We start from the raw sequence: 23,820 nt of genomic DNA, 5'->3' as shown, positions 1-23,820 counted from the left end.
TGAAAATAGTCTCCAACCAGCCTTTCCCTGAGCCTCTCCTAAATAGTAGCAGCTGGGGCTAATTAGCCCCAGCTAACCAATCAGGAGAGGGAGGCTGGCTGGAGACTGGGGAGAGAAGGGCGTGGCACACTGGAGCACAGGATCACCCTGAGGTTCAAAGCGTGACAGAGTTGGTAAAATATAAAACATATTCTGGTTTGTTTAACACTTTTTGGTTCACTACATAATTCTTCATAGTTTGGATGTCTTCAGTATTAATCTACAATGTAGAAAATAAAAATAATCAAGAAAAAACATTGAAGAGAAGGTGTGTCCAAACTTTTGGCTGGTGTGTCCAAACTTTTGGCCTGTACTGTATATATATTTATATATATGTATATTTATATATATATTTATAAATGCTGTATAAATGCTGTATGCCGATAGATACATGTATTCTGATATTTCATTGTCTTTTAGTTATTTTAATATTTTACTTAACGAAAATATTGTAATATATTAATAACGACCTGGCAAGTGCAGCCAATGGACCCCAGTGCACCTGCCCCCCAATGCACCATCGCCCCCGCCGTAGTTATGCCCGCTTCATAATGCAAATTAACCAGTAAACGTGAGGCACTTAAATGCTACGTGAATGGAAAATGTTAAATCGCAAAAACAAACCTTAAACTGCATATTACACGAGAAAAGGTTCGTTTCACGGTCGGTGACGCGATTTTCACGGCCGTGAATTAGGTAAGGTCTTAGTTGTAGACTGCTAGAGCAATCCGTATTTTGACGGGTTTGGTTCCCTTTGGTGTTCCATAATCTCCTCACCGGGTTTCACTTGCAGCGCTGCACACCTACATTGTTAGAATCCTCCCATTTCCCACAACATTACCGTGTTCGCGTCTCTCTCGGACGGTATGCTGGTTTTAACGCCTTACTTACAGAGGAATTTACCTTCATTACCCTGCTCTTGGACCACGGCGGAGTTTTAGAGGTAATTTTATTGGGATTTTACCGAGCTGTGGTAATGTGAAGTGTTCCGGGTGAGAGCGAATTTTACTCTCGTTCTCTGTACTCACTGAACAGAGGGATACGACTGCGTTTGTTTGATAAACACGAAAAATAATACAAACATTTACTCAACTTGTGAAGAATGAACCTAATTAGAGAGATTATAAAGCCCGAAACGAGGTCGTTATTCTGTTAGCACGGTGTTTTCAGTGTAACAATATAAATGTTAAATAGCAGCAGCTGTCTCTCATCCACATACATCTATCGAACATTAATGCCGCGTTCACTAGTCAACTATGTGTTATATGGTTTGGTTGTAAGTATATATATATATATATATATATATATATATATATATATATATATATATATATATATATATGTGGTAAGTGTCTGTTTATATATATATATATATATATATATTTATATATATATATATATATATACACACACACACACACACACATGTATACATATATACATACACACATAGATAGATAGCTGTCTCTCATCCACATACATCTATCACTAGGTGTTCACTAGGCAACTATGTGTTATGGTTTGGTAGTAATTATATATAAGTGGTAGTAAGTGTGTGTGTGTGTGTGTGTGTGTGTGTGTGTGTGTGTGTGTGTGTGTACACAGACATATATATGTCTGTGTCTATATAGCTGTCTCATCCACATACATCTATTGAACATTAATGCCGTTTTCACTAGGCAACTTCGTGTTATATAGTTTGGTGATATGTGTCCATATATATATAGTTGGTTTGGTGGTAAGTATGTATACATATATACTTATATATACTTATATATATATACTTATATATATATATATATATATATATATATATATATATATATATATATACAGTGTATCACAAAAGTGAGTACACCCCTCACATTTCTGCAAATATTTCATTATATCTTTTCATGGGACAACACTATAGACATGAAACTTGGATATAACTTAGAGTAGTCAGTGTACAGCTTGTATAGCAGTGTAGATTTACTGTCTTCTGAAAATAACTCAACACACAGCCATTAATGTCTAAATAGCTGGCAACATAAGTGAGTACACCCCACAGTGAACATGTCCAAATTGTGCCCAAATGTGTCGTTGTCCCTCCCTGGTGTCATGTGTCAAGGTCCCAGGTGTAAATGGGGAGCAGGGCTGTTAAATTTGGTGTTTTGGGTACAATTCTCTCATACTGGCCACTGGATATTCAACATGGCACCTCATGGCAAAGAACTCTCTGAGGATGTGAGAAATATAATTGTTGCACTCCACAAAGATGGCCTGGGCTATAAGAAGATTGCTAACACCCTGAAACTGAGCTACAGCATGGTGGCCAAGGTCATACAGCGGTTTTCCAGGACAGGTTCCACTCGGAACAGGCTTCGCCAGGGTCGACCAAAGAAGTCGAGTCCACGTGTTCGGCGTCATATCCAGAGGTTGGCTTTAAAAAATAGACACATGAGTGCTGCCAGCATTGCTGCAGAGGTTGAAGATGTGGGAGGTCAGCCTGTCAGTGCTCAGACCATACGCCGCACACTGCATCAACTCGGTCTGCATGGTCGTCATCCCAGAAGGAAGCTGACGCACAAGAAAGCCAGCAAACAGTTTGCTGAAGACAAGCAGTCCAAGAACATGGATTACTGGAATGCCCTGTGGTCTGACGAGACCAAGATAAACTTTTTTGGCTCAGATGGTGTCCAGCATGTGTGGCGGCGCCCTGGTGAGAAGTACCAAGACAACTGTATCTTGCCTACAGTCAAGCATGGTGGTGGTAGCATCATGGTCTTGGGCTGCATGAGTGTTGCTGGCACTGGGGAGCTGCAGTTCATTGAGGGAAACATGAATTCCAACATGTACTGTGACATTCTGAAACAGAGCATGATCCCCTCCCTTCGAAAACTGGGCCTCATGGCAGTTTTCCAACAGGATAACGACCCCAAACACAACCTCCAAGATGACAACTGCCTTGCTGAGGAAGCTGAAGGTAAAGGTGATGGACTAAACCCAATTGAGCACCTGTGGCGCATCCTCAAGTGGAAGGTGGAGGAGTTCAAGGTGTCTAACATCCACCAGCTCCGTGATGTCATCATGGAGGAGTGGAAGAGGATTCCAGTAGCGACCTGTGCAGCTCTGGTGAATTCCATGCCCAGGAGGGTTAAGGCAGTGCTGGATAATAATGGTGGTCACACAAAATATTGACACTTTGGGCACAATTTGGACATGTTCACTGTGGGGTGTACTCACTTATGTTGCCAGCCATTTAGACATTAATGGCTGTGTGTTGAGTTATTTTCAGAAGACAGTAAATCTACACTGCTATACAAGCTGTACACTGACTACTCTAAGTTATATCCAAGTTTCATTTCTATAGTGTTGTCCCATGAAAAGATATAATAAAATATTTGCAGAAATGTGAGGGGTGTACTCACTTTTGTGATACACTGTATATATATTAGTTGGTTTGGTGGTAAGTATGTATACATATATACTTATATATATATATATATATATATAAGTATATGTATACATACTTACCACCAAACCAACTATATATATACTTATATATATATATATATATATATATATATATATACTGGACACTGGACACTTACCACCAAACCATATAACACATAGTTGCCTAGTGAACATGGCATTAATGTTCGATAGATGTATGTGGATGAGAGACAGGTGTGTGTATGTATATGTATATATATATATATATATATATATATATATATATATGTACAGTGGGGGAAATAAGTATTTGATCCCATGCTGATTTTGTAAGTTTACCCCCTTACAAAGACTTGAACAGTCTATAATTTTTATGGAAGGTGGGGATGGTGTTTTTGGGGTCATATCCAGCATTTCTCTGCTCCCAGCTCCCTTGAGATCATTGACAAGCTCCTCCCGTGTAATTCTGGACTGACCTCACCTTTCTCAGAATCATTCTTACCCCACCAGGTGAGATCTTGCATGGAGCTCCAGAGTGAGGGCGATTGACTGTGATCTTGTATTTCTTCCATTTTCGAATGATCGCACCAACAGTGGTCTCTTTCTCACCAAGCTTCTTGCTGATGGTCTTGTAGCCCATTCCAGCCTTGTGCAGGTCTACAATCTTGTCCCTGACGTCCTTTGATAGCTCTTTGGTCTTGCCCATGGTGGTCGAGAGATTTGAACGGAAGAAACTGATTCTGTGACAGGAGTCTTTTATACAGGGACAGGACTAATTTGTGGGGGTCAGAATTCTTGCTGGTTGGTAGGGGATCAAATACTTATTTCCCTTAAGTAAATACAAATTAATTTATAACTTTTAGTTAATGTTTCTTTTCTGGATTTTCTGATATTCTGTCTCTCTCTGTTTAAATAAACCTTCCATAAAAATTATAGACTGTTCAAGTCTTTGTAAGGGGGTAAACTTACAAAATCAGCAGGGGATCAAATACTTATTTCCCCCACTGTGTGTGTATATATATATATATATATTAGTTGGTTTGGTTATTTATATATATATATACAGAGGTTGGACAAAATAACTGAAACACCTGGTTTTAGACCACAATAATTTATTAGTATGGTGTAGGGCCTCCTTTTGCGGCCAATACAGCGTCAATTCGTCTTGGAAATGACATATACAAGTCCTGCACAGTGGTCAGAGGGATTTTAAGCCATTCTTCTTGCAGGATAGTGGCCAGGTCACTACGTGATGCTGGTGGAGGAAAACGTTTCCTGACTCGCTTCTCCAAAACACCCCAAAGTGGCTCAATAATATTTAGATCTGGTGACTGTGCAGGCCATGGGAGATGTTCAACTTCACTTTCATGTTCATCAAACCAATCTTTCACCAGTCTTGCTGTGTGTATTGGTGCATTGTCATCCTGATACACGGCACCGCCATTGGATGCACATGGTCCTCCAGAATGGTTCGGTAGTGCTTGGCAGTGACGCGCCCATCTAGCACAAGTATTGGGCCAAGGGAATGCCATGATATGGCAGCCCAAACCATCACTGATCCACCCCCATGCTTCACTCTGGGCATGCAACAGTCTGGGTGGTACGCTTCTTTGGGGCTTCTCCACACCGTAACTCTCCCGGATGTGGGGAAAACAGTAAAGGTGGACTCATCAGAGAACAATACATGTTTCACATTGTCCACAGCCCAAGATTTGCGCTCCTTGCACCATTGAAACCGACGTTTGGCATTGGCACGAGTGACCAAAGGTTTGGCTATAGCAGCCCGGCCGTGTATATTGACCCTGTGGAGCTCCCGACGGACAGTTCTGGTGGAAACAGGAGAGTTGAGGTGCACATTTAATTCTGCCGTGATTTGGGCAGCCGTGGTTTTATGTTTTTTGGATACAATCCGGGTTAGCACCCGGACATCCCTTTCAGACAGCTTCCTCTTGCGTCCACAGTTAATCCTGTTGGATGTGGTTTGTCCTTCTTGGTGGTATGCTGACATTACCCTGGATACCGTGGCTCTCGATACATCACAAAGACTTGCTGTCTTGGTCACAGATGCGCCAGCAAGACGTGCACCAACAATTTGTCCTCTTTTGAACTCTGGTATGTCACCCATAATGTTGTGTGCATTGCAATATTTTGAGCAAAACTGTGCTCTTACCCTGCTAATTGAACCTTCACACTCTGCTCTTACTGGTGCAATGTGCAATTATTGAAGATTGGCCACCAGACTGGTCCAATTTAGCCATGAAACCTCCCACACTAAAATGACAGGTGTTTCAGTTATTTTGTCCAACCCTTGTATATATTACCACCAAACCATATTGTAAAAAACTCCGTTATTCAATGGTTTACCTTTCATTGAACTGATTGTTTTCTGTTAATTTGCTTAATTGTTAACACCTGGTCCCACCCATGCCCTTGATTCTGTCCTAATGTAACCCCATGTAGAAGTTCTTTGTTTTTGTTTAGCAGCATGATGTGTGGATGTGTGATTGCATGTAAACCATCCACATTATGAGATTCGTGACTACGATGTTTGAACTGTCTATGTAATCAAACTTTGTGGACATTTTAAGGCTGCAATCCTTAGTAAAAGAAGGAAAATTGCAAATTCTTCTCTGTCCTGTGTTTTTATCAAACACCCCACAGTGTTTACTTTACTCCACCTCACATTAAATATCCTCCTGAGCTGTTACACATATAACACATAGTTGACTAGTGAACACGGCATTAATGTTCGATAGATGTATGTGGATGAGAGACAGCTGCTGCTATTTAACATTTATATTCTGTTACACTCAAAACACCGTGCCAACAGAATAACGACCTCGTTTCGGGCTTTTTAATCTCTCTAATTAAGTATATATATATATATTTCATTCTATGCTACTGAACTCGCTTTGTTGTCGAATGCCATCTCCAAATTCATATTCATGACACAATATACATACAAGGCTTAATATACAACGCCGGTTTTATTACAAAAATGGACATTTCTTCCATAAATCTTTGCAAATGCTTAACCTGACATGCTCCTCTCATTTCCTAGGCCGAATATGAGCAGGTTTCGGCGTAAGCTATCATGAGGGTGCAGGTGATGGAAGCGCCCAACACCATGACCGCCTTCAATCAGGAGAACGTGGAGGACTATTACGAGATTGGAGATGAACTCGGAAGGTAGGATGATCAGGATTTAAACCTCATGTTTTCAGGTCTGATTGGGTTGGCTGAATGTCTGAAGGACCTATACTTGCTGACCTTCTCATTAGGAACACCATGCTTCTTTGCTTCCAGAACAGCCATAGCTCTTTGACATGGGTTGGCAAAAATGTTAGAAACATTCTTTTGGTTTTGCTATTTGTTTACATGGGACCACCACCCAAGTTGTGCGGATTTGTCAGCTTCATGTTCATGCTGCAAACAAAAATCCTGTTCTACCACATCCCAGAGGTGTTCTGTTGACTAAACAGGCAATTTAAATACCCTAAAATTGTTGTTACCGCCAGTCTGAATGTTTGCCACAAGGCTGAGTTCTTGAATTCATGCAGTTCATGCCAAATGCTGACCAGTGTTATGAACCTGTGCCCACTGTATCCTCATATTTCTGTTCTTGATTGGAAACAGTGGATTCTTGTGTGTCTTCTGCTGTTTTATCCCATAATCCTTAGGGTTTGAGGTGTTGTGCATTCTAAGGTGCTTTCAGCTCATCGTGGTTGTAAAGTGTGGTCATATGAGGTAGAGTTGTGTTAACTTAATTGGGAATTCCCCAGAATTTCTAAAATAACGGGTATATTCGCATATATAACTGCTTCTCACTAAAAGTTTTTTTTTTAGCAGTTTTACATGCTTAGTTTCAAATTAGGTTACTTGAATTCTTATGTTTATATTTTTATATATACTGTGTGTATATACTGTATATATATATATACTGGTGCTGGTCATAAAATTAGAATATCATGAAAAAGTTGATTTATTTCAGTAATTCCATTCAAAAAGTGAAACTTGTATATTATATTCATTCATTACACACAGACTGATATATTTCAAATGTTTATTTCTTTTAATGTTTATGATTATAACTGACAACTAATGAAAACCCCAAATTCAGTATCTCAGAAAATTAGAATATTACTTAAGACCAATACAAAAAAAGGATTTTTAGAAATGTTGGCCAACTGAAAAGTATGAACATGTACAGCACTCAATACTTAGTTGGGGCTCCTTTTGCCTGGATTACTGCAGCAATGCGGCGTGGCATGGAGTCGATCAGTCTGTGGCACTGCTCAGGTGTTATGAGAGCCCTGGTTGCTCTGATAGTGGCCTTCAGCTCTTCTGAATTGTTGGGTCTGGCGTATCGCATCTTCCTCTTCACAATACCCCATAGATTTTCTATGGGGTTAAGGTCAGGCGAGTTTGCTGGCCAATTAAGAACAGGGATACCATGGTCCTTAAACCAGGTACTGGTAGCTTTGGCACTGTGTGCAGGTGCCAAGTCCTGTTGGAAAATGAAATCTGCATCTCCATAAAGTTGGTCAGCAGCAGGAAGCATGAAGTGCTCTAAAACTTCCTGGTAGACGGCTGTGTTGACCTTGGACCTCAGAAAACACAGTGGACCAACACCAGCAGATGACATGGCACTCCAAACCATCACTGACAAAAGCAACGTGCCTCTCCTCTCTTCCTCCAGACTCTGGGACCTTGATTTCCAAAGGTAATGCAAAATTTACTTTCATCAGAGAACATAACTTTGGACCACTCAGCAGTCCTTTTTGTCTTTAGCCCAGGCGAGACGCTTCTGACGCTGTCTCTTGTTCAAGAGTGACTTGACACAAGGAATGCGACAGCTGAAACCCATATCTTGCATACGTCTGTGCATGGTGGTTCTTGAAGCACTGACTCCAGCTGCAGTCCACTCTTTATGAATCTCCCCCACATTTTTGAATGGGTTTTGTTTCACAATCCTCTCCAGGGTGCGGTTATCCCTATTGCTTGTACACTTTTTTCTACCACATCTTTTCCTTCCCTTCGCCTCTCTATTAATGGTGCTTGGACACAGAGCTCTGTGAACAGCCAGCCTTTTTAGCAATGACCTTTTGTGTCTTGCCCTCCTTGTGCAAGGTGTCAATGGTCGTCTTTTGGACAACTGTCAAGTCAGCATTCTTCCCCATGATTGTGTAGCCTACAGAACTAGACTGAGAGACCATTTAAAGGCCTTTGCAGGTGTTTTGAGTTAATTAGCTGATTAGAGTGTGGCACCAGGTGTCTTCAATATTGTACCTTGTCACAATATTCAAATTTTCTGAGATACTGAATTTGGGGTTTTCATTAGTTGTCAGTTATAATCATCAACATTAAAAGAAATAAACATTTGAAATATATCAGTCTGTGTGTAATGAATGAATATAATATACAAGTTTCACTTTTTGAATGGAATTACTGAAATAAATCAACTTTTTCATGATATTCTAATTTTATGACCAGCACCAGTATGTATATATACTGTATATATATAGGGCAGTTGTAGCCTAGTGGTTAAGGTACTGGACTAGTAATCAAAAGGTCATTGGTTCAAGCCCCAGCTCTTAACCCTTAATTGCTTAGAAAACATGCTGTCATGGTACTGTAAGTCGCTTTGGATAAAAGCATCTGCTGAATGCCAAAAATGTAAATGTCTGTTATTTCTCTTCACTTTTTTATGTCCTTGTCATCAACAACAAACTTAAATCCAGTTTTAAGATGCTGATTTAGGAGCAGGGACGTTTTTCCTGCTAAACAGCATCAAAGCCCATGATAATGTAAACCTCGCTTGAATGTGGACCGTGCCACTCATGTTCCAGCAGCTCCACATGATGATCACACTCGGCTACTCCCATTAGGGTGTGCCACAGCGCATCACTCGACCACATATTTGGTTTGCCCCAGTTTTAACGCCGGATCCTGGCCTGGCACCAGCACTAAGGGTGCATCAACTTTTGTCCCCTCCAGTGCTTAGGTCCTATAAGGTCAAACTATGCAGTTACGAGCAGCATGGCTCTTGCCATTAAGCCACACAAGCACACTTCAGCAGCTCACTATTTATTATACCCATCCTGAAGTCAAGTCAAGTCAACTTTACTTATATAGCGCTTTTTACAACAGACATTGTCTCAAAGCAACTTTACAGAATCCAGGACCAACAGATACAAAAACCCCTGTTGAGCAAGTCGAGGGCGACTGTGGCAAGGAAAAACTCCCTGAAAATTACAGGAAGAAACCTTGAGAGGAACCAGACTCAGCAGGGACCCATCCTTCTTGGGTGGTCTGGAGGATACTTTAAATAAATAGGATTTACACAAATCATACAAACACAGAATTAAATGAACTAAAAGTTATAACTGGCAATAAATAAATAAATAATAATAGAGTTATTATTTGGTCTAGTCTTTAATAAAGTCTGTAGTGTTTTCTTGTCATTCTTGGTGCAATTACTCCAGACCCGTCACATCTGGCAGGAGCAGCATTTCCTCTTAGCGTAATATGACATGGGTTGTTCCATGTTACTTTGTAGTGTCACAACATAGAACAATCCCTTTTTCTGTGTGTATTTTTAAGCCAGCATATTTAAAAAAGTAAAGTTTCTTTTTTTTTATTGATTTATATTCCAGTTAGTGTCACAGAACTGTTGGCTTTCTGTGAGATAAATCTGTCAAATTGTGTTTACTGAATCAATGATGTTAAAAAGAATGCCTAAAGCCACGTTCTTCCAGGCCTACATTGTAATAAAAAAAGTGTTTCTTTAGTCCTTAGTAGATGGCAGAGCTACACACCTTTATTTGCATTGTCTATTCAGGTAAAGTGACCTTATTTCTCATTAGGCCACCTAATCCTTGTTTTTGTTGTGAACAGAGCCGTTCCCTTGAAAAGAGCCATCATGTTCCTTTACATTTGAATGGATATCTCTGAGGCTTTCTATGATATTTGTTATGTATAGATAGATTCTCTAGACCAGAGATATACTGTAAATGTTGTGATGTCCTTCGGACGTTTGAGGAGCACTGTCATGTTGGTCAAATCACTAGCCCAGATGCCAGGGACGACCAGATGTTGTACCTGGGCTACAAGTTTTTATCCATCAATGGCAAGAATGTATCATATCAGCAACCTTCTAGTAGTGATAAGCAAACATCTGATTTTCTGAGGACCAGAGATACACTGTAAATGTTGTGATGTCCTTCGGATATTTGAGGAGCATAGTCATGTTGGTCAAAGTTCTTATTTACCATTGCCAAGCGGCGGTATGGTGGCTCAGTGGGTAGAACTGTCGCCTCACAGCAAGAAGGTCCTGGGTTCGATCCCCAGGTGGGGCGGTCCGGGTCCTTCCATGTATAAAACCGAGCACCTAGGCATGCAGACTGCTTCTACAAACATTAGTGAAAGAATGGGTCGCTTTCAGGAGCTCAGTGAATTCCAGCATGGTACCGTGATAGGATGCCACCTGTGCAACAAGTCCAGTCGTGAAATTTCCTCGCTACTAAATATTCAATTCTCCGTCTGGCAATCAGATGGACGAGTCGTTTGGCGTTTGCCAGGAGAACGGTACTTTGTCTGACTGCATTGTGCCAAGTGTAAAGTTTGGTGGAGGGGGGATTATGGTGTGGAGTCGTTTTTCAGGAGTTGGGCTCTTAGTTCCAGTGAAAGGAACTCTTAATCCTTCAGCATACCAAGAGATTTTGGACAATTTCATGCTCCCAACTTTGTGGGAACAGTTTGGGGATGGCCCCTTCCTGTTCCAACATGACTGCGCACCAGTGCACAAAGCAAGGTCCATAAAGACATGGATGAGCCAGTTTGGTGTGGAAGAACTTGACTGGCCTGCACAGAGTCCTGACCTCAACCCGATAGAACACCTTTGGGATGAATTAGAGCGGAGACCGCGAGCCAGGCCTTCTCGTCTAACATCAGTGTCTGACCTCACAAATGCCTTCCCAGAAGAGTTAAAGCTGTTATAGCTGCAAAGGGTGGGCCGACATCATATTTAACACTATGGATTCAGAATGGGACGTCACTCAAGTTCTTATGTGTGTGAAGTCAGACGAGCGAATACTTTCAGCAATATACAGTAGTGTACATAACCTGCTTGTCCCAGGTGCATCGGTGAGTTATTTGTCCACCTCTAATAATGGTTGTCTGTTGATTTTTGGACATCGACAAACCTGGTTTGCACAAAGCTGTTGGTCATTTCACAACCAATGAGAGACTCATGATGTCAAGTCAAAATCGAGTCAATGAGCAAGCTGGGGGCAACAGTGACAAGGAAAAACTCCCTTAAAATTACAGGAAGAAACCTTGAAAGGGACTTATCCCCCCGTGGGTGGTCTGAAGGATTATTTGAATAAATTAGAATTAAACAAACCATGCATACACCAAATGAATTTACTCTAAAAGGTATAACTAGTGAAAAGGAAAATGTTTTATTTATTATTCAGTCCAGTTTGTGGTCATTTCAAGTGCAGACATAGCAGGTTCCAATCATATCCTGGTCCAATGGTTTAACAGTAGATCGGTTGTTATGGCTCCCAAGGTTATCGGTGTTGGCAAAACAGACGAGGTTTAAAGATGATACACAAAGCAGCCCGGATTTCTGAAGGTGTCCCGTCCCGAAGTCGTTAGGCTGATTTTAGGGTGAATCGATGGGCGGAGTTGACCTACTTGATCAACTCATCATGTCCGGACCGTACTGAAATTCGGTCAATAAAGTGGACGCTTCGTCAACTGGGCGATTTTCACAATTAATTCGAATGAACGTTTTCACCCATGTTAGAAATGTGACGATCGCGATTGTTTACGTACTTTATATTTTAATTAAAATACCAACATGTCACGAGGCAGAAACTGACCAGACGCTCGCGGAATATATATCGGGGAAAGTATAATATCAAAAGGGCAAAAACAGTGTACAAAATCAGGTAGAGTCCAAAACCAGAGGATAAACTAAACAGTAAACGGAAGACAAGTATTACACACGGAAACGGTTCGATTCAGAAATAAGGAGCGCAAACACGATCGGGAAAACGAGACACAAACAGAAGAGTTTAATTAAGATTCACCGAATCAAACGCAGCCGAACTGAATCAAAACTCCGGAGCCGATGAGCGCGATCGGGATTGGCTGACCGGGGACATGTGATAGTCACGTGACAGTCCGTGGGAGCATGGGAATTGTAGTCCATATTGTTAGAAGCAGAACTTGCCCCCTCCATCCACCCCCCAATCACAAGAGGACAAAATCAAAGCTGAGCTGAGTGATTAGAAAGAACTTTTTGTAGTTTTGCACTTTTCCTAATGTAAGGAGGTTCTGCTGCACGTTATTTAAAATAAGAGTTGTTTGTGAGCTATTCTTATAAAGGATATAGATAATTCAGATTTCTATTTTGTTTTAATTATTGTGATATTGTTATTGTTATAAAGTTATTACTATTTTTCACTTCTGCAGTCTTTTAAATTACAATGCAAAAAAAGAAATTTGAGTCTTTTTTCAATTGCATTATACAAGAACAAAGAAATCGAAACCGTAATCGAGAATCGGTTATAATTTTAAAATAATCGAGATTTTTTTTTTTTTTTTTGCAAAATCGCCCAGCCCTACGTCAACTATCGTCAACATCTGGTTGGAGAATAGTCTAGATGCTATGAGGGCCAAAATCCTGAAAAAGGACACACTGGTGAGAGTGTGTAAGCCATTGGCTGCAAAACATGGAAGACCCAGCATGCCTCCCGAGCCACTGTGTGTCCATCACAGACCAGTGTTCCACTCACACAACACACACTAACTAACACACCACCACCATGTCAGTGTCACTGCAGTGCTGAGAATGACCCACCACCTAAATAATACCTGCTCTGTGGTGGTCCTGTGGGGGTCCTGACCATTGAAGAACAGCATGAAAGGGGGATGATAAGGCATGCAGAGAAACAGACGGACTACAGTCAGTAATTGTAGAACTACAAAGTGCTTCTTTCTATATGGTAAGTGGAGCTGATAAAATGGACAGTGATTGTAGAAACAATGAGGTGGTCATAATGTTATGTCTGATCACTGTATCTCTTAGGTCATCATTTGTGTTGGACTGTGCTTCCAGTTTTATACCACCTCTTTAGGCCATGGCATTATGTGGATTGGCTGTAAGATAGGAACGAGTGTGTGTGTGTGTGTGTGTGTGTGTGTGTGTGTGTGTGTGTGTGTGATTGGCACCCTGTACAGCCTTGTGTCCACATTATTCTTGGATAGGCTCCAGGCTCCAGCCTCATCATGACCCTGGCCAAGATAATGCCCTGCCTAAAGACGAATGATTCATACATGAGAATTGTTTGCTGATGATAAACATTTAAAGGAGATTCTTTGGTTCTTGTAGGCTTACATCTGTGTACCATATATGACCTAAAGTATGTGAACACCTGACCATAAGCTTATTAACCATTCAATTCCAAAACCATGGGCACTAGTATGCATTAATATGATGTTGCTGCCTCAAAATGCACATCACTTGCTTATATTGGCTTTTTCTGTTAATTGTCTCAACATTGTCAATCATTTATAAATATATACAGTAGACCCTTGACTTACAAATTTAATTGGTTTCGAAGGGCTGTTCTTAAGTCAAAATGTTCGTATGTTAAACCTATTTTTCCCATAAGAAATCATGTAAACAGAATTAATCCGTGCCAGACCTCCCAACCCCCCCTTACCTAACCCTTCTAATGTCTTAAATGCTCTTTTTTGTTATAAATACAAGTATATTTTCCCTTAATCTTAAATTATAGAATATACATTACTGTAATAAACAATAATAAACAATACACAGTAGTATTGTACTGTACATAAAAAACACACATCACATTTCAGTACAGTACGTGTGCTGTACCATACACCATAATACATTTCCTTCTTTTTATATAAAATGTATTTACCAGAAACAATAACTCATTTTTCTCTGTTATTTCCTTCTTTATTTCAGTAGTGTTGTATTTTGTAGGCGTAATTTCACGAAAGAAAGAATACTTTACTGAGCCGAATTCCTTCTTCTCTCTCACTCACTGTCCCCTCTGTCTGTTACACAGTGACACGGGGACATTTTAATATTGAATTTTACAAAATATTAAGAAAACACAGAAAAAAACGCAGTCCGCTGTCTGAATGTTTGTTCACCATATATTTATATATACAGTGTATATACAGGGGTTGGACAATGAAACTGAAACACCTGGTTTTAGACCACAATAATTTATTAGTATGGTGTAGGGCCTCCTTTTGCGGCCAATACAGCGTCAATTCGTCTTGGAAATGACATATACAAGTCCTGCACAGTGGTCAGAGGGATTTTAAGCCATTCTTCTTGCAGGATAGTGGCCAGGTCACTACGTGATGCTGGTGGAGGAAAACGTTTCCTGACTCGCTTCTCCTAAACACCCCAAAGTGGCTCAATAATATTTAGATCTGGTGACTGTGCAGGCCATGGGAGATGTTCAACTTCACTTTCATGTTCATCAAACCAATCTTTCACCAGTCTTGCTGTGTGTATTGGTGCATTGTCATCCTGATACACGGCACCGCCTTCAGGATACAATGTTTGAACCATTGGATGCACGTGGTCCTCCAGAATGGTTCGGTAGTCCTTGGCAGTGACGCGCCCATCTAGCACAAGTATTGGGCCAAGGGAATGCCTTGATATGGCAGCCCAAACCATCACTGATCCACCCCCATGCTTCACTCTGGGCATGCAACAGTCTGGGTGGTACGCTTCTTTGGGGCTTCTCCACACCGTAACTCTCCCGGATGTGGGGAAAACAGTAAAGGTGGACTCATCAGAGAACAATACATGTTTCACATTGTCCACAGTCCAAGATTTGCACTCCTTGCACCATTGAAACCGACGTTTGGCATCGGCACGAGTGACCAAAGGTTTGGCTATAGCAGCCCGGCCGTGTATATTGACCCTGTGGAGCTCCCGACGGACAGTTCTGGTGGAAACAGGAGAGTTGCACATTTAATTCTGCCGTGATTTGAGCAGCCGTGGTTTTATGTTTTTTGGATACAATCCGGGTTAGCACCCGAACATCCCTTTCAGACAGCTTCCTCTTGCGTCCACAGTTAATCCTGTTGGATGTGGTTTGTCCTTCTTGGTGGTATGCTGACATTACCCTGGATATCGTGGCTCTTGATACATCACAAAGACTTGCTGTCTTGGTCACAGATGCGCCAGCAAGACGTGCACCAACAATTTGTCCTCTTTTGAACTCTGGTATGTCACCCATAATGTTGTGTGCATTGCAATATTTTGAGCAAAACTGTGCTCTTACCCTGCTAATTGAACCTTCACACTCTGCTCTTACTGGTGCAATGTGCAATTAATGAAGATTGGCCACCAGACTGGTCCAATTTAGCCATTAAACCTACCACACTAAAATGACAGGTGTTTCAGTTATTTTGTCCAACCCCTGTATATATATATATATATATATATATGTGTGTATATATAATTCACTGTAAATCACTTTATAATGCTAAATTTGCACCCTCCAATTCCCTCCAATCACTGTCAGAAAAATGTCCTTTTTATTGTTATGTAATTAGCCAATGAAAAGCTGCGAGCTATCATCATTAGGTAAGGCGATCTAGCTTGTCACTGACCACCCGTTCATTGTGTTGTGTTTAATCATGTGGGCTGCGTTTCCACCGAAACAAGGTTGATGTTCTCCAGCTGAATGTCATGGGAACATGGAATCTTATTTACTGCCAGGCATGTGGGTGGTGTTGCTCAAGGCACACAAAGCTGAACATCACATGGGCTGCAGCAAATTGGCCTCTTTATACATTTAAGAGAACTGTAACATCGTGTAGAGAGGGGGAAATAGAGCCCTTGTGTGTGCCCTACATGAGTGGTACTTATCAACAAAGTGGAGCTTAGCCAAAGAGGTCTGGCTGCAGATTTGTATACCAACAAGAAACAAGCTACACCTGATAGGGCAGATGTAGCCTACTGGTTAAGGTACTGGTTGTAGCCTAGTAATCAAAAGGTTGTGGGTCGAGCTTTATCACTGCCAGGTTGCCACTGTTGGACCCTTGAGCAAGGCCCTCAACCCTCAATTGCTTAGATAATATACGGACACAGTACTGTAAGTCGTTTTGGATAAAAGCGTCTCCTAAATGTCAAATGTAAACGTAAATGATCATTTAAAGACCAAGACCAACTGATTAAACAGGTCAGATCAGGCGCAGCCACACCAGGCATATGTGTGGAACATTAAGCACATGAACCCTGCATTTTTAGTTCTGTTTCTCCAAACAAAAGTCAGAATTATCCAGACTAGGGATGTCCCGATCACGTTTTTTTTGTTCCCGATCATTAATTTTGATCCCGATCCGATACCGAGTCTCAAACCGATACTTGTATTTTCTAGATATTGTCTAGATAAGAACGAGATAATACTGTTCACACAGTGCACACTTCAAGTACATTACAGTTATTCAAATGAATCCAGTGTATATGTTTAACAACTGAATAGCTCTGCAGTGCTGTAGGAAAAATTGCCTGCATCCAAGCTATTGCTTAATGTTCTTTTATTTTCACAAAACAAAAGTAAACAAACTTAGTGCAGCATTGTAGTAGTAACACTAGAACACTCAAAATGAAGTGAAGGTTCTTTTTGAGGAAAATCAGCATCTCTGCCGTGTCAGCGGACAGCCGGTTCCTCTTCTCATCATATAATAATAAACTCGCTGTATTCAACTGAGTGTTTATTTTTTAGGTGCCGTATCAGATTGGTAGTAATTGTCGATCGTTTGGTTAAATGATATCTGGTTTGTTTCTTATGAGCCACCGTACTTGTATGCGTGTTGTAACTGTAACAAACTTTTCTGTGGTTGTATTGTGACGATGGTTTGATGGACGTTTCTACGCGAAGTGAGTGTGTTTTGACCCTTTGGGGCTTCCATAGTGCATGGAATAGTGTGCTTGGCTAACGCGATGACTCTAGCTGTCCGCTATTCTGTACCGTAACAGAAGTTGTTAATAAAGTGTTAAACGCTCCCGACAATCTGTGAATATACCGTGTTTTTATTTCTTTATTAAGCAAGTGCATCACTACGACGCTCGGTTACATAACTAAGCCAATCAGAGTGCTTGATACCGAGATGTCGTTCAGTCCTGTAACACGTAAACTCGTAAAAGCTGTATGTTACGGTCCTGAAGTTTTCATACTAGGATTAAAAGTTATTGTTTTGTAAACCGGAGTGATCCTTGACTCACACACCACATAAATAGTAAAATCGCATTGCAGACGTTACACTTCGCTGTTGGACTTGTTTCACTTTCCAATTTAAAGTATTTCAACACAGCGGACATGCTGACGTAAAACAAAGGATCGGGTTTAGGATCGGCCTCAGTAAAGCCGATACCGATCAGTTAAAAAATGTCTTGATCGGCCCCGATTCCGATCTTTGAGATCGGATCGGGACATCCCTAATATACAGTAGACCCTTGAGTTACGAACGGTTTACCATACAAACATTTCGGGTTACGAGCGATCTTTTTCAACTTAACGTACGAACAAATTTCGGATTACGAACCGAAATTCGCGAACGCCACGGACAAGTTGACTCCGACCGTCTCTCTCTCTCTCTCTCTCTCTCTCTCTCTCTCTCTCTCTCTCTCTCTCTCTCTATTATATATAAATGTATTTGTATTTATAACAAAAAAGAGCATTTAAGACTTTAGAGAGATTAGGTAAGGGGGGGTTGGGAGGTCTGGCACGGATTAATTCTATTTACATGATTTCTTATGGGAAAAATAGGTTTAACATACGAACATTTTGACTTAAGAACAGCCCTTCGGAAACAATTCAATTCGTAAGTCAAGGGTCTACTGTATCTAGTCTACTGACATCCCTAAGCCACACTACTTTCTCTGAGGTTCTTTATGAATGCGAAAACTGGACGATAAAAAAGCAGGACAGGAAGAACATCAGTGCTTTGGATGGCAAACGTACCCTCAACCGAATCAAACCTAACATCTCACTCATAGCCCAGATAACCAAATTTGAACTCTGTTCTTTCGGACACATTATGAGAAGAATCAATTAATTGGAAGACAATTATGCCATGAAGTGTCGAATGTAGAAGAGGAAAAGGACAGCCAGCAACAAGATGTATGGATGCAATTAGAGGAACAACAAACAAGCCATTAGGAAGAGTAAACGCCAAATAGAAGACGGGACGGGACGTTCTGGAGAAACCGATCCATATGGTTGCCGGGAGGCAGAATCAAATTGTCGGAACTTAATAATAAAAATAATAAGTGGTAGATATTGCGTACGTCTCTGTGCTTAAGTATATCAAGCCGTAGCTGATTGCGTATTTAATTCAGTATTAAGATGCTTGAAGAGGGTGGATATTGTTCTGCTCTTCTGTCATGTTTATTGTATTGAACAGGTTCTGTAATAGAGAAGCCAAGGAACTGGATTTGATTACACCCAGGAGGAAATGAGAAACACTCTCTCTCGGTCTTTCTCACTTTTTTTTCTCTCTCACTTTCTCGCTTACTCACTTCACTGTTGGCTAGATTGGGTGTAAAGTCTGTTATTTTGGACTATGCAGTGTTCATTAATTTACCAAATATTGATTAAAAGCTGAATTCATTTCCAAGCATGGTTTGTCCGTGTACAAACTGCCCAATTTGCATCGTGCTTCCTCTCTGCCTATGCCGATCCCCGCCCTGACCGAGGAGATCAGAGCTAACCCACGCCCCCTCCGACACGTGGGCAGCAAGCTGCATGCATCTATCTCATCGCCCACACATTGAAGAGTGTTGCGCCACCTAGCGTTGTGCACGGAGAGACACACCCTAAGAGCACTCCTTCCTCATCTCCGTGCAGGCGCCTCTAATCAGCCAGCGGAGGTCGTAATTGCACCGGTCTGACAGAGAGAGACCCATACCCCCCAACTGAGCAACCGGCCAATCGTTGCTCATACAGCCACTCGGCCTCGGACCGGTAAGGCAGAGCTGGATTCGATACAACGTGCTCAGAATCCAGCGTGTGTTTTCACCGCTGCGCCACCTGAGCGGCTCTCTTCTAAATATACTGTTAAAAATTCGAATAATTGTGGCCGCTCGGGTGGCGCAGCGGTAAAAACACACGCTGCAACCAGAGCTGGGATCTCGAACACATCGTATCGATGCGTTCGAGCGGCCACATGAACAGCGACTGGCCTGTTGTTCAGACACGGGTGGGGTTAAGCCGGATAGGGTCTCTCTCTCATGACTAATGCAATTACGGTGGCTGATTGACGGCGCCTGCACAGAGATGAGAATAGAGTGCTGTCAGGGTGTGTCTCTCCGTACACAGTGCTGAGCCGCACTGCACTCGTCAAGTGTAGGTGATTTGTTTTTTTTTAACACGACTTAAAAAACAAAATTGTCAGTTTTGCAAAGAGCAGCATTAGACATCGGTGCCACAGCAAGCTGCATAATCAGGGAGTGTGGTGTGCTAGACTGGCCTGCCTGCACTCCAGACATTATGAACAAGTTGCTGTTAAGCAGTTATAATGACGCACAAATATGGCAACTAAGGCTCGACGAGTCGCCGACACTAATGATGACCGATGTCGTAGGTCTGTAATGCAAAGACGAAGAACCCGAAATAATATTCACCTCAAAATGACATGCAGGTCATGCAAAGTTTTCTCCACACACTTGCTCATCATGTGCCAGTCTGGACACCAGTAGGTAACCAGTGCTTCTGCACTCGTGTAATGTCCACTCGCATAAAACACCATCCTTTAAAAAACAGTTTCAGCAGTGTCGGTCTGTGAGAAGGATTTTTTTTGCTTGAGTATTTAAGTAGGTACTGGTATTTACTCTCCCAGTAAACGTTTAACTAACCGCTAAGCTAAACATTTATTTGCTAACTAGGAGTTCTGTGCAAAGCATATTTAGGGTTAATAATAGAATGGGAATCTCTTTGCTTTTAGTGTTTCCATACAGGTCTGAAATGTACCACAGGGAGTCAAGCCGGAAAGTCCGCACACCCCTTTCACCTTCTCTACGTTTTATTTATTTACGTACGTTACAGATTCATTCTATAATAGATCGAGTTCTTTTTCTTGCCTCAAACATCTACACACAATCGCCACAGTGTTTAGAAAATACCTAAATACCTAATATCTGCTTGATGCACCTTTGTAAGCAATTACAGCTTCAAAACATCTTGAGAAAGAAGCTACGAGCCTGGCACACTTGTTTCTGGACATTGTTGCCCATTCCTCTTGACATATCCTTGCAAGCTCCGTCAGGTTGGATGGGGAGCGTCAGTACACAGCCAGTTTCAGTTCCTTCCACAGATGTTCGATTGGATTCAGGTCTGGGCTCTGGCTGGGCCACTCAAGGACATTCACAGACTTCCTCTGAAGCCACTCATGTTCTCTTGGCTGTGTGCTTCAGGTCGTTGTCATGTTGGAAGGTAAACCTTCACCCCAGTCTGAGGTCCAGAGCGCTCTGGAGCAGGTTTTTCTCAATGATCTTGGTGTACTTAGCTGCATTCATCTCTCCTCTATCAGGACTAGATGCCCCGGTCCAGCTGCTGCAAAACATCCCCACATCATGATGCTGCCACCGCCATGCTTCACTGTAGGGATGGCATTAGCCAGGTGATGAGCGGTGCCTGGTTTCCTCCAGACGTATTCAGGCCAGTTAAATTTTGGTTTCATCAGACCAGAGAGTCTTCTAGGTGCCTTTTGGCAAACTCCAAGCGGGCTGTCATGTGCTTCCGTCTGGCCACTCTAGCATAAAGGCGTGATTTGTGCAGTGCTGCCTGGATGGTTGATCTTCTGATAGGTCCTCTCATCTACACAAGGATACGATGGAGCTCTGTCAGAGTGACCCTCGAGTTCCTGCTAGGTCTAGGAATATTTTTGGTGGTTCCAAACTTACGAATGATGGTGGCCACTGTGCTCTTTGGGACCTGTAAAGCTGCAGCAATGTTTCTGTACCCTTCTCCAGATCTATGCCCTGACACAATCCTGTTTCTGAGGTCTGCAGATAATTCCTTTGACCCCATGGCTTGGCGTTTGCTCCGATACGCACCGTCAACTGTGGGACCTTATATAGGCAGGTGTTGGCAATCCTTAATCATGTCCAATCAATTTAATTTAGCACAGGTGGACTCCATTTAAACTGTAGAAACAGCTCAAGCAGTATCAGTGAAAACAAAATGCACCTCAGCTCACTTTCGGGTGTCATATCAAAGGGTGTGCACACACCGTATGTACATACACCGATCAGCCATAACATTAAAACCACCTCCTTGTTTCTACACTCACTGTCCATTTTATCAGCTCCACTTACCATATAGAAGCACTTTGTAGTTCTACAATTACTGACTGTAGTCCATCTGTTACTCTGCATGCTTTGTTAGCCCCCTTACATGCTGTTCTTCTATGGTCAGGACCCCCACAGGACCACCACAGAGCAGGTATTATTTGGGTGGTGGATCATTCTCAGCACTGCACTGACACTGACACGGTGGTGGTGTGTTAGTGTGTTAGTGTGTGTTATGCTGGTATGAGTGGATCAGACACAGCAACGCTGCTGGAGTTTGAAGATGACCGACTCAAACAGCAGCAATAGATAAGCGATCGTCTCTGACTTTACATCTACAAGGTGAACCAACTAGGTAGGAGGGTCCAATAGAGTGGACAGTAGAGCTCCAGCAGCGCTGCTGTGTCTGATCCTAACACACCACCACCATGTCATTTCACTGCAGCGCTGAGAATGATCCACCACCTAAATAATACCTGCTCTGTGGCGGTCCTGTGGGGGTCCTGACCATTGAAGAAGAACAGGGTGTCATTTATTAAAATAAGTTCAGCTATGGCTCTTATAAAATTCTCAGTTTGTAAAATTATACATTTATAGAATCCTTAGCTCTTACTTTTTTTCTTCACATTGGTTTGTACAGTTTTAGTCCTGGTGAGCTGGAATCCAGTACAGTCTGGTGACTTTGCTCAATAGCAGCTGATTGGAATCCCATTAACAGCAGGGTGTTCAAGCAAAACCCATTTGTCACAGAAATGACATTCAGAAATGTGATTTTTTTTTTGTGTGGGAAAGATTAATAAATAAAATCCAGTCTTTGGATAAGGCTGCTTTCACATGGTAAGCGTTTAGCGCTTGGTGTATCATGAGACTGGATGTTCACACCTTTCACCATGATACATGGCATGAGGGCTTTCTGCTGGATGTGCCACTCAGTGCCAAGCTTGGATACAGTCAAAAATACTGCCTCATTACTTTAAGATGAGAAAGCTGTGCACTGATTGTCACTTAAAGACATAAGAAGATAATAAAAGGACATGGGTTAATGAAACCTTATTATTCAATTATAGGACACGTTAAATCTTATTAAAGAGCTGTGGAGCCATCTCCCTATTTCACAGCTCACTAGTCACTGCTGTATTTCTGTGAAATAGTTCTCTTCACTGCATACACTGATGTTATCAGCTCCACTTACCATATAGGAGCACTTTGTAGTTCTACAATTACTGACTGTAGTCCATCTATTTCTCTGCATGCTTTGTTAGCCCCCTTTCATGCTGTTCTTCAATGGTCAGGACCCCCACAGGACCACTGCAGAACAGGTATTATTTAGGTGGTGGATCATTCTCAGCACTGCAGTAACACCGACATGGTGGTGGTGTGTTGGTGTGTGTTGTGCCGGTATGAGTGGATAAGACACAGCAGCGCTGCTGGAGTTTTTAAACACCTCACTGTCACTGCCGGACTGAGAATAGTCCACCAAGCAAAAGCATCCAGCCAACATGACCACCGATGAAGGTCTAGAAGACGGCCGACTCAAACAGCAGCAATAGATGAGCGATCGCCTCTGACTTTACATCTACAAGGTGGACCAATCGGGTAGGAGCGTCACCATTTTTGTATACCGTCATACCGCCCAACCCTATTTCCAGGTGACACTGGACCCTCACAATCCTGATCTAGATAAGTGGTTCCTAAAGATCGACAAATGATGGAACAGATTCAGTTCAGAGGAAGCCTTCAGTGCTGGCTGGTTGTGTCTCTCAAGCGTTTCACATTTCAAAGAGTCCTCAGGAAGAATGCTTCAATTCGGGTGAGGGTTCAGCCTCCCTGTCCAGATTCATACTCAATTTTCTTCTCATCTACTGCAGATAGTTCTGTGTTCCTGGGAGCCATGGAGAATTTGAATGCAAACGTGGCCACTAGGCGACCGAACACTTATAACACTAATAACGTCTTTAATCACGTACAGGTGGCTTGTTTCTGTT

At 41.9% G+C, this 23,820-nt stretch overlaps 1 protein-coding gene across 1 annotated transcript in view; it reads left to right on the top strand.

The window, feature by feature from the left end:
- Positions 1–897: 897 nt before the first annotated feature.
- The window catches only part of dapk1 (death-associated protein kinase 1), a 191,159-nt gene continuing 168,236 nt past the window's right edge, over positions 898–23,820 (top strand). Inside the window, exons 1-2 of the mRNA XM_063017857.1 lie at positions 898–982; positions 6,536–6,663. Coding sequence (XP_062873927.1) covers positions 6,569–6,663 — 95 coding nt within the window. The 5' untranslated portion in view covers positions 898–982; positions 6,536–6,568. The remainder of the gene's footprint in view (positions 983–6,535; positions 6,664–23,820) is intronic.

Source organism: Trichomycterus rosablanca, chromosome 21, assembly GCF_030014385.1.
Source record: "Trichomycterus rosablanca isolate fTriRos1 chromosome 21, fTriRos1.hap1, whole genome shotgun sequence".
Lineage (NCBI taxonomy): Eukaryota > Metazoa > Chordata > Actinopteri > Siluriformes > Trichomycteridae > Trichomycterus > Trichomycterus rosablanca.
The sequence above is the reverse complement of the archived record's forward strand: the minus strand, read 5'-3'. Positions and strand labels throughout refer to the sequence as shown.